The sequence below is a fragment of the Macaca nemestrina genome, chromosome 8, assembly GCF_043159975.1.
Source record: "Macaca nemestrina isolate mMacNem1 chromosome 8, mMacNem.hap1, whole genome shotgun sequence".
In the NCBI taxonomy this organism is placed as follows: domain Eukaryota; kingdom Metazoa; phylum Chordata; class Mammalia; order Primates; family Cercopithecidae; genus Macaca; species Macaca nemestrina.
Genome location: NC_092132.1, coordinates 147,706,707 through 147,718,792, shown reverse-complemented (window position 1 = coordinate 147,718,792; position 12,086 = coordinate 147,706,707). Strand labels below are relative to the sequence as shown.

General features: G+C 44.3%; 1 protein-coding gene across 5 annotated transcripts in view; it reads left to right on the top strand.

The window, feature by feature from the left end:
* The first annotated feature begins 1,687 nt into the window (after positions 1-1,687).
* LOC105464174 (microcephalin 1) overlaps positions 1,688-12,086 on the top strand; it is a 243,977-nt gene continuing 233,578 nt past the window's right edge. For all 5 annotated transcript variants that reach the window (XM_011711841.2, XM_011711840.3, XM_071068667.1 and 2 more), the window contains exons 1-3: positions 1,688-1,825; positions 4,400-4,491; positions 9,955-10,073. In XM_011711841.2, the coding sequence (XP_011710143.1) occupies positions 1,804-1,825; positions 4,400-4,491; positions 9,955-10,073 (233 nt within the window). In that variant the 5' untranslated portion in view covers positions 1,688-1,803. The remainder of the gene's footprint in view (positions 1,826-4,399; positions 4,492-9,954; positions 10,074-12,086) is intronic.

Below are 12,086 nucleotides of genomic sequence, written 5' to 3'. Positions count from 1 at the left end.
TTTCGACGTAAGCACAGAGGAAATGCAGTAGAGACAAAAATAACGTTTTAACAAATGATGCTGGAACATTTGGATATGTATACATGCAAAAAAATGAACTTTGGTCGCTATCCCATACCGTATACAAAAATTAAAAGTAGATCTTATCCTTTGAGCCCAGGAGGTTGAGGCTGCAGTGAGCTGTGATCACACCACTACATTCCAGCCTGGGCAACAGAGTGAGACCCTGCCTGAGAAAAAAAAAAAAAAAAGTAGATCCTAGACCTAATATACAACCCAAAACAGTAATATTTCTAGAAGAAATCCTAGGACAAAATATTTGTGATAGTGGAGCTGAAAAATCTATCAAATACTAAACTTTTTTTTACCACCTTGACTAAAAGTAATGGGTTTATATACTTCATCATATCATTTAATTCTAAATCTACAGAGATCAATGTCACTTTCTCAGTAAAAGTACGTGAGTCTTCAATGATGACCAGAACTCACACTCCCCAGTAAACCATAACACCATGTCTCCGGAGTAGAGCTTATTAGAGCAATAACTTGTGATAATGATAAATATTGATCAAAGACTGAGCCTAGGAAGTGGGTTTTTTGAGGCTGCATATATTCAAGGCAATCCTTCAGAACCACAGAGGGCTCACTGGATCCTATTAACCGCTGAGTGAATGAATAAACAGATGAAACAGGGACCTGAGTAGATGGTAGTTGATATTCTTGTACATATATTCTACCTCTAGATTCAATAGAAAGAACTAAAAGTACATGAGTTTCAGTACCAACATCTTCAACAGCTACCAGCTGTATCACCTTGGACCAGTCAGGTAACCTCCCGTGAACCTGGTTGCTTCCAGGCCGGGGATCCGTGCGCGGGAGTTTTGAGCCTGGGAGCAGGCAGGGCAGAGGAGCTGGAGGGCCAAGCCTTTGAGCTCCAGGGGGGTCGCCGGGGTAGTGGGTAGTGCCCGGCCGATCGGCGGCCTGGGGGTTGCCTGAAGGTGAGGTCTGGGGTCACCCCGCGGTGATCTGAGTCCTGGGATGCCCCACAGGGATTTGCTGCCTCAGGGATCCGAAGTCTCATTCACTCCCCCACTGGGGACCTGAGCTCTCGAGATCCTCCTGCGGGGGTCTGAGATCTCAGGATCAGCCTGTGGGGGTCTGAAGCCTCGGGGTCCTCGCGTGGGGTCTGAGGTCTCGGGGTCTCCCCTGTGGGGTCTGAGTCTTGGAGTCCCCCATCCCCGGGATCGGCGGTCCGGGTCCCAGGAGCAGTAACGTGGTGGGTCGGGCCCCGAACAGGAACGTGGCGCGCCGGCCCCAGGTGGTGTAGGGCTGGCGGCGGGGGGATAACGGTGCCGAAAGTTCGCACAAAGCCATCCGCGGGGGTCCCGCCCCGCCCGCGAGGCAATGACTGTGCCCCCTCCCATTCCTGATCCTCAACTCAGGTGAGCACAGATGAGGCGCCGGGAAGCTTCTAAGTCGCAAATGGAAATAGAAGGCTAATTCAGGGGTGAGGGGCCGTCGTGCTCGTTACTCCCAGGAGGAGAGAAAAAACCACGGCCCCGCAGCCGGGGGCGCGGCGAGGCATTATCCGGCCCCCTCCCCGGGGTCTCAACTCCCTACAGCCTCCCGCCTCCCGCCTCCCGCCTCCCGCCTCCCGCCTCAGCTACAGGCAAATCCCGGAAGCGCGGAATCCGTCAAGCGCCATGAGGGCGGCGCGCTCGCCCCGCGCATGCCCAGTGCCCGCCTGCGCCGCCAGGGTCTCCAGCACCGCACCGTCCAGCCCGCCGGATCCCGCCGTCTGTCATGGCGGCCCCCATCCTGAAAGGTGAGGGACTTCCTGCTTCCTGCGCCAGCCGCGGGGGAATTTGAGGACTGGCACCCCTGGTGGCGGGCGCACTCGGGGGGGTTCCCCTGGGAGCAGCCCCGCTCGCCCCTCCCTCGCTGCCTGTCCCCTCCCAGATCCCCTGCCGCCTCCTGCCTCCCCCTGCCTCCCCCGCTGCCTGTCCCACCAAAACCCCCGGCTGCCTGCTTCCCCTCCCGTGCTCCGTGTCTCCCCAAACCACCGACTGCCTGCTTCCTGCCGTATGCTCCCTGTTTCCCCAAAACACCCGGCTGCCTGTTGCCTCCCCCGTGCTGCTAGTCCACCTCAATCCCCCGCTGCCTGCTCTCTCCCCCATGCTGCCTGTCGCCCAGATCCCGCCCCCCCCCACCTGCCCTTACCCCACCTGCTCTCACCCCTGCTGCCTTAGTCCCTGGTCCCGGAGCTAATAGGCAGTCAGAGTCCTGCCCTTCGGAAGTTGGTGTGGGGTCCTCCTGGGTCCGGTCCTGCTCTACCCCCTCTGAGGCCCACCTGGAGTTTCTATGCTAATTGTTCCAATAATAGGAGCCGCCTTTTACTGCGGAGTCCTCGTGTGCCAGGCGCTGTGCTTAGGCTGGTGTGGTATTGTCTGATTTTTTAACCGCTGTATCAACTCTCTTACCTCGTATTACAGGTGGAAACTAAGGCATGGGGCGTTTAGGTGCCTGTCCCCCGGTGTGTGGCTATTCAGTGCTGACAGAGCCTTAGACCAGGGCTGCTGTCCCAACCAGTATATGATACCGCACCCAGTCCCGCCCGCTGTGCACCTGGAAGAGCCCAGGAGCGGGGAATAGAGGACACCTGTCTTGTAGAGTTTGGCCGTGGGAAAAAAAAGGGGCCTGTATTGTGGGGCCTGGAGTCATAAAACATAGCCAAAAGAAAAGACTAAAGGCTTTATACAAACTCTGTAATCAGATGCGGCTATTTTTCTAATGTTAGTATTTTGTTAAATTAACCTGGTTTTCCTTTAGCGTTACCCGCAATCATTGACCAATGGCACACCTGGAAAATTCTTTTAACCATCAGGTTTTAAGAAGAGGATATCCACTAGAACAGGGGTCCACAGACTATGGCCCCCAGGCCATATCTGGCCTGCTGCCTGTGTTTGTAGGGTCTACAAGCTAAGAATGTCTTTTACATTTTTAAGTGATTTTTAAAAAAGGACAAATGAAAAAATTATATCACATTCACGTTTTCTTTTCCATAAATAAAGTTTTATTGGAGCACAGGCTGGCCCATTAATATATTACCTATGGTTATGTTTGTGCCACAACCATGAAGTTGAGTAGTTGTGACAAATACTCTATTGGCCACCAAGCCTAAAATATTTACCATCTGTCCCTTCACAGAAAACAGACTTCTGCACTAGAAAAACTAAGCCTAAGAATTTGGGGAAAGCATCTAATTTTAGGAATGTAAACTGTCATGTATTGTATGAGTACAGTTGTTCTTTGCTTAAAATTTTAATAAATTCCACTGAAGCTATTTTGAAAAGGCTTTTAGTAGAAATTTATTTATGAGACAGAGTTTTACTGTGTTGCCCAGGCTGGAGTGCAGTGACATCACATAATAGCTCAAGCAATTCTGCTTCAGCCTCCTAAGTAACTTGGGACTACAGGCACTACCATGCCTGGTTATTTTTATTTTCATTTTTTAATTTATTATTTTTTTGTAGAGCCAGGGTGTCACTATGTTGCCTAGGCTGGTCTTGAATTCCCAGCCTCAAGCCATCCTCCTGCCTCCACCTTCCAAAGTGCTGGGATTACAGGCATGAGCTACTTTGCTTAGCCAGTAGAATAAACTTAATCTACTTTTCGTACTTTTGAGGCAAGGAGTGCAATGGTGCGATCATAACTCAGCTTCTACCTCCTGGGCTTGAGGAATTCTCCCACCTCAGCTTCTCCACCCTCCCCACCCCATTTCCCACCCAGTAGCTGGGACTACAGCCACTTGCCAGCATTCCTGGCTAATTTAAAAAAAAAAAAAAAAAAATTGTAGAGACAGGGTTTCACTATGTTGCCCAGGCTGGTCTCAAACTCCTGCACCCAAGTGATCCCACTGCCTTGGCCTTCCAAAGTGCTGGAATTACAGCATGAGCCACCACACCTGGCCAGTAGAATAAATTTTTGGTTTACTCTTTTTTTTTTTTTTACTTTTTTATTTTTTGAGACAGAGTCTCGCCCTGTCACCCAGGCTGGAGTGCAGTGGTGTAATCTCGGCTCACAGCAACTTCCACCTCCTGAGTTCTAGTGATTCTCCTGCCTCAGCCTTCCAGTAGCTGGGATTACAGGCGCCCGCCATCATTCCCAGCTAATATTTTGTATCTTTTAGTAGAGACGAGTTTTCACCATGTTGGCCTAGCTGGTCTCAAATCCCTGACTTCGTGGATCCACCTGCCTCCGCCTCCCAAAGTGCTGGGATTACAGGCATGAGCCACCGTGCTGGCCTCGGTTTACTCTTAAATATAAATAGAACAAAATCTATTGGGCAGAGGATGCTGGAATTACAAATGTTTATTTCATGTTCATATCTTGTTTTCAGATGTAGTGGCCTATGTTGAAGTGTGGTCATCCAATGGAACGGAAAATTATTCAAAGACATTTACAACACAGCTTGTGGATATGGGAGCAAAGGTAAGACATTTATTTTGCTGTTGATTCATATGACAGTCTTCTGATAGGTAAAAGGTTACATTTGCATTTTCTTATTTTGGGAGTTATTACTTAGAATACAGACAAAGCAATGGGTAAGTGGTGGGAGAAAAAAGAGCCAAACTGTGAAGAATTTAGAACAGTAGGACTTAACAGAACAGTTGGGCCTGTGGGCATTGAGTGAGTAGGAGGAACCTAGGATGAAACGCTGGATTCTTACACTGGTTACTTAGATGCATAGTGCTATTAAGCAAAGTGAGGAATATAGGAAAAGGAACAGGTTTCTAAGGGAAAAGTTGTAAACTTGGGCATATTGAAAATATCTATTAGACATTTGGATATACAAGTCTGGAACTTGGAGTGTTCAAGGCTAGAGATGATGATTTGGGGGGTCAGGACCATAGGGGTCGTGTAAAGTCACAGGTGTGGACGTCGTCCCATGTCGGGCATGGTTAGGATGAAGAGTGGTGATGGGAGGAGCATTGTTCAGTATTCAAGGACAGGCGATGGGAGCAGGGACCCAGTGACAGAGGGAGAGAAGAATGCCAGGAGAAGGAGAAAAGCAAGTGTGGAAGTCAAAGGAGGGAGTAATTTTTTTTTTTTTTTTTTTTTTTGTGATAGAGTCTCTTGCTCTCTTGCCAGGCTGGAGTGCAGTGACATGATCTCAGCTCACTGCAACCTCTGCCTCCTGGGTTCAAGTGATTCTCCTGCCTCAGCCTCCCAAGTATCTGGGACTACAGGCACACACTACCATGCCTCGCTAATTTTTTTTTTTTTTTTTTTTTTGTATTTTTAGTAAAGACAGGGTTTCACCATGTTGGCCAGGATGGTCTCGATCTCCTGATCTCGTGATCTGCCCACCTCAGCCTCCCAAAGTACTGGGATTATAGGTGTGAGCCATCGAGCCTGACCAGGAGTAGTTTTTTAATTGCCTTTCAGAGCTCAGAGGGAGTAATTTTAAAGACAGAATTTTTAAAAACTACAGATAGTTCAAGAAAGATAGGATGGGCAAATGTACTTTGGATTTGAACACTATAAGGTCATTGCGAAGTTAGTGCAGTTTTCAGTGAAATGGGCAGGAATCATTGAGATATGAGGAAATGGAGATAGCAAACAGTTTGCCTTATTCAAGGTTTCTCAGTATAGCCATCTGTGTTATCAGATTTACTATCACATAGTGCTTGTGTTCAAGTAGCTTTATTTGACTTAATAATGTCCTTGATACCGAATAGGTATCTTTTGCCCACACACACTAAACCAATCACTGTGATGACGGGTTTTACAAAAGAGAAAAGATTCATTCACAGAGAAGCGCAGCTAGGAGGCAGAAGAGTACTCAAATCTTCATTCCCAAAGAGAAGGCTTAGGGATATTTATCAGTTAGGGAAGTGGGGTGATCTAAGCAGTGGGGAAAAATGGAGTACTTGATCTGCACAAGCGTAGCTGGGGTTCATGGGATGCATGTTTAGAAAACAGGCGTTATTAGGAGGCTGAGGCGGGTGGATCACCTGAGGTTAGCAGTTCGAGACCAGCCTGGCGAACATAGTGAAGCCCCATCTCTACTAAAAATACAAAAAAATTAGCTGGGTGTGGTGGCACACACCGTAGTCTCAGCTATTTGGGAGGCTGAGGCGGGAGAATCGTTTGAACCTGGGAGGCGGAGGTTGCTTTGAGCTGAGATTGCACCAGTGCACTCCAGCCTGGGCGACAGAGTAAGACTCTGTCTCCAAAAACCAAAAAAACCCAAGCAGTCACTAGTAGGATCCGATGGTGAAGATTTTGGCCTCCTGTCAAAAGGTCACTTCCTGGGCATTTGCACAGGCCTGGTTGAAGAGTTGGTGGTTGCAGCCTGTTTGAACTGTAGAGGTGCTGCCCCAAGTTCCTGAAAAGTAACTTAAGCAACGGTTACCATGGTGACATATCCACCAGAAGTGTTATAAGGAAGCCAGTGAAGGTTGTTATAGCATTTAGCAGCATGACTTGCAGCTATATAGGAATAAATAAATAAATTATAAAAAGCAAGTGACCAAAAGCGAGCAAGGCAGATTAAATTTGGCAGACCTAATTTTCAGCCTTAAAGTGCAAGAGTGGTGATGCTGGCTATTCAGATATGCCAGAGAAGCCTTAAGGTGCTTTAAATGAAAAGGTGAAAGTTCTCCACTTTAAGGAAAGGAAAAAAATTATATGCTAAAGTTGCTAAGATCTACAGTGAGAACAAATCTTCTAATCTTGAAATTGTGAAGAACTATGCTAGTGTTGCAGTCACATCAAACTGCCAAAGTTACAGCCACAGTGTAATTTTTATTACAATACATTGTTACAATTACCCTATTTTGTTATTATTGTTAATCTGTGCCTAATTTGTAAATGAAACTTCATTGTATATGTATGTATAGGAAAAAACAGTATATAACCGGTTCAGTACTAGCTCAGGACTCAGGCATCCACTGGGAGGGGTGGGGGGCGGGCGGGCATGTCTCAGAACTTAACCCTCATGGATAAGGGGGAACTAATACACTCTTACAGGGAGTTTACCTATGAAAAAAGTCTGTTTATGTCCTTTTCTGGCATTTGGGAGGGGCTGACTGATAGGCTGAGTGAAAGAGATCCATTAAAAATGGGAGAAAAGATTATCGAAGGTAGGGCTAGGTTGGGGTGGGGCAAGAGAGCTGCCGTGGATATGAACCTTAAGAGGCACTCACCACCAGGCAAAGAGTGGGTACTACTAAATTTTTTTACCCTAAGAGCCTTGTTTGACCTCCCTAATGCCTGTCTTGAGTAAGAGGTCAGTGCAGAGGAATCCGAATATAGGAGCAGGGCCTGCACTGCAGGAGTGCCTGCTGTGATACACCGGAATGTAGGAACCTGAGGGAGTCTGCGTGTTCTCATGCCTAACATTTACCTGGGATGAGGAAGAGTTATTGTGAATGAGAAAAAAGCCATTAGACAAGTGAGTTGACAAGGTGGTTTGAGGGTAGCATTAAGATCTTAGATCTTTTGGATCTTTTTGGTTTCACCTTTTATTTCAAAACTTGGCAAGCAAAGTTGGGGAAAGAATAGTGAATGTAGATTCAACAGTTGTTAACATCGTAACAGATTTGGATATTTGTAGTATCATAATCCAGGATTATCTTAAGCCAATTTCAGGATTCGAGATGATTTAAAACTAGACTACAGGCCTGTGAGGGTCATTATAACTTCTGATTCACCCTTAATCTAGATGCAGCTCTTTGGGTCTCAGCCCAAGGTGTAGGAGTTTTATCAGACCCCCTTCTCCCTTTGAGGCTTCTCAATTTTTGTCCTGTTCAGTGTTTGCTAAATTTGATAAAAGCCTTGTGGGAAAATGGCCTCAAATGCTAGACTCATCTCTAGGTATCAGTCTTAATCTAGAATCTCAGCCCGGTAATTCTTAGCTGCCTTGATAGCTCCCATGGACTTGGTAGGGGTGTGGAGACTGAGAGAGAGAGAGAGAGAGAGAGTTATAAAAGCAATACATATTTATTGTTTAAAAAGACTAATGGGCAGTGCTGTGAAATTCACAATAAACACAAAGAGAAACCAGCAACCCTTTGCAGTACGTTTCCTTTTCCATTTTTCAAAGACAGTTATTTTCAAATCATCTGTTTCTTTTGGTATTTGCCTTCATATTTCCAATCAGTGTACATATATTTACTTCAGTACAATTGAATGCTATAGAAAATTATGCAGATGAGTTCTGCTTCTGGAAAGGATACATAAAAGGTAACATTTTTGACACCATGAGTGTCTGAGCATGCCTTTATTATACTGTTTTTTTTTTTTACTAATATTTTAGCTGACTAAAAATGCTAGCACAAATATTGTTTTTCCTTGAAGGTATTTCCCATTGTTTTCTCACTTCCAGACTGCTGTTGATAAGCCTGATTCAGCTGGCACTTATCATTGTTTGCATGTGATGTGTCTCCGTCCTCTTCACCTTGATTACCTACTCTTTTAATATTTTTCCCTTTTGCCAGCCATGCTGGAATTCTGTGATAAGCTTGGTCTAGTGCTGTTTTCATTCTTGTGCTGGGCCTTTGTGGGGTTTCTTTTGATCTAGAATGCATATCCTTTAGTTTGAGAAACTTTTCTTTGATTATATCTTTAATAATATTGTCTCCATTTTGTGTATTTCTGTATTTCTTTAACTTCTGTTGATTGGCTGTTGGATCTCCTGGTCTGAGCTCCTGACGTTCTTGCCTTTTGTCTCCTGTTGTGTCCGTCTTCTAGTTCTTTTGTTCTACTACCAGTGAGCTTTTCTCAACTTCATTGACTGATACTTCTGTAGAAAATTTTATTACTTATGTCATCTTTTCTTAATTTCCAAGAGCTCTTTAGGATCCTATTAAAAAATAATCTTCTGATCATGTTGCATGAATACAGTATCTCTCTCTTTTTTTTTTTTTTTTTTTTTTTTTTTGAGACGGAGTCTTGCTCTGTTACCCAGGCTGGAGCGCAATGGTGCGCAATCTTGGCTCACTGCAACCGCCACCTTCCGGGTTCAAGTGATTCTCCTGCCTCAGCCTCCCGAGTTGCTGGGACTACAGGCACGAACCACCATGCCTGGCTAATTTTTGTATTTTTAGTAGAGACAGGGTTTTGCCATTTGTCCAGGCTGGTCTCAAATTTCTGACTTCATGATCTACCTGCCTCAGCCTCCCAAAGTGCTGGGATTACAGGTGTGAACCACCACACCCAGTTTCCTTTGGTTTTAATTAGCTGAATTTTTCCAACTTTTTGAATGATTGCACTGATTTTAATACCTTCTTACTTTGTATTTACACATTTAAGATTATAGGCACCCGCCACCATGCCCAGATAATTTTTGTATTTTTAGTACAGACAGGGTTTCACCAGGTTGGCTAGGCTGGTCTCGAAATCCTGAACTCCTGACCTCAGGTGATCCACCCGCCTCGGCCTCCCAAAGTGCTGGGATGACAGGCATGAGCCACCGTGCCCGGCCATGAATACAGTATCTTAAGATATTAAGTGTTCTTAATTTTGGTTAAATATGTGTTCTGTTTTCTCTATTGCCTCTGAATTTCGTTTGGTTTTATTTTTTTGGTGTAGAAAGCTTTTCTGAAATGTCCATTATCATCTGACTCTTTCCATCTTCTAAAAATGTGGTGCCTTCTCATGGCCACATTTTCTCTTCTGTTCTCTTTAGCCTTGCAGGGCTCCAACTCTTTATTCTTTCAGTAACACTTCAGAGAGTTTTTTAGAGGGAGTAGACATGAACTTGTGTGTATGATTCACCATTCTAACTGGAACAGATATGTTTTAAGCAGTGTTATGCATTCCTTCGAGTGTTTCTCTGTCAGATTCTGAGAAACAGAATTGCTGGGGTAGAGGTTTTTTGATCAGTTGTACTTAAGAAGTTGTGAATGAACAGTAATGTACATTTTGTTTTCTGCATTTTGTCTACAGGTTTCAAAAACTTTTAACAAACAAGTAACTCACGTTATCTTCAAAGATGGCTACCAGAGCACTTGGGACAAAGCTCGAAAGAGAGGTGTAAAGCTCGTTTCAGTCCTCTGGGTTGAAAAGTAAGCAGCTTCTCTCTGACTTTTTTTCCTTAAGTATCTAGTATTAAAATGTGTGGAGATATTTTGCACAGATCACAGAACCAGATAAAGTTTGATTTTCATCTTTTCTCTGCCTCACCTCACCAAGTAATTTGACATCCTCCAGCCTCAATGTCTGCAGTTCAAACATGGGCGTACTGTAATACCTAACTCTGCCTAGGGGGAGAAGGAGCCTGCAGGTCCTGAAGCTGGGTATGCAAGGCAGACTTAGGAAACAAGAGGGAATGTGATGAAGCAGATTGTGTTAGTCAGCCAGCGCTGCTGTAACAAAAGACCACAGACTGGGTAGCTTGAACAATAGAAATGGACTTTCTCACAATCTGGAGGCCGGAAGTCCAATATCAAGGTGTCCACAGGGTTGGTATCTTCTTTTTTTTTTTTCTTGACACCAAGTCTTGCTCTGTCATTCAGGCTGGAGTGCAGTGGCTAGATCTTGGGTCACTGCAGCCTCTGCCTCCTAGGCTCAAGTCGTTCTTATGCCTCAGCCTCCCAAGTAGCTGGGATTCATCTCAACCTTTGCCTCTTGGGCTCAAGTGATTCGCCTGCCTTAGCCTCCTGAGTAGTTGGGATTACAGGCACGCACCACCATGCCTGGCTAATTTTTGTATTTTTAGTAGAGATGAGATTTCGTCATGTTGGCCAGGCTGGTCTCAAACTTCTGACCTCAGGTGATCCACCTGCCTCAGCCTCCCAAAGTGCTAGGATGACAGGCGTGAGCCACCGTGCATGGCTCACACAGTTTTGATTACAGTAAATTTGTAGTAAGTTTTGAAATTGGGGAGTATGAGTCCTGTAACTTTGTTTTTCATTTTCAAGATTGTTTGGCTATTTTGATTTGGGTTCCTTGCTAAGATTGTTTGGCTGTCTTGTTTGGGTTCCTTGCATTTCTATATGAATTTTATGATCAGCTTGTCAGTTTATTCAAAAACAAAAAAGGTAGCTGGGATTTGGCAGGATTGTATTGAATCTCTAATTAGGGAAGTGTTGGTGTGTTTATAATATTTAATCTTCTAGTCCATGAAAATGGGATGTGTTTCTTTTTCACATCTCAAATTTCCTTCAGTGATACTTTCTAGTTTTCAGTGTACAAGTTTTATACCTCTTAGGTTAAATTTATTCCTAACTTTTTTGTTCTTAATTTTTTTACGTTGTTAGCTGTTAGTGTATAGAAATGCAGGTGATTTTTGTATATTGATCTTATACCCTGCAAATTTGCTGAACTTGTTTATTCTAAATTGTATTTGTGGGTTCCTTAGGATTTTCTATATGCAATGTTGTATAATTTTGTAAATAGAGAGAGATTTACTTCTTCATTTCTAGTCTGGCTGCATTTTATTTTATTTTATTTTATTTTATTTTATTTTATTTTATTTTACCTATTTGTTCTGGCCAGAACGTCCAGCACAGTGTTGAATAGAAGTGGTGAGAATGGACATCCTTATCTTGTTGCTTATCTTTGGAGAAAAGCTTTCAGTATTTCATTATTTAGTATGATGGTAACTGTGGTTTGTGTAAATGTCCTTTATCAGGCTGAAGACATTCCCTTCTATTCCAGGTTGTTTGTTTGTTTGTTATTATTAAAGAAAGTTAGATATTGTTGTCAAATGTTTTTCTGCATGATTGATCATCGTGTGATTTTTGTCCTTCATTGTATTAATGTGGTGTAATGAAGGGTTTTGTATGGTGAACCAACCTTGCAGTCCTAGGATAAATCCTACTTGATCATGTTATGTATGTTGTCATCTTTCCTTTTTAATTGTTGGAACAGGACGAGTGCGGTGGCTCACACCTGTAATTCCAGCACTTTGGGAGGCCGAGGGGGCTGGATCACCTGAGGTCAGGAGTTTGAGACCAGCCTGATCAATATGGTGAAACCCTATCTCTATTAAAAATACAAAAATTAGCCAGGTGTGGTGGCATGTGCCTGCAGTCCCAGCTACTCTGGAGGTTGAGACAGGAGAATCACTTGAACCT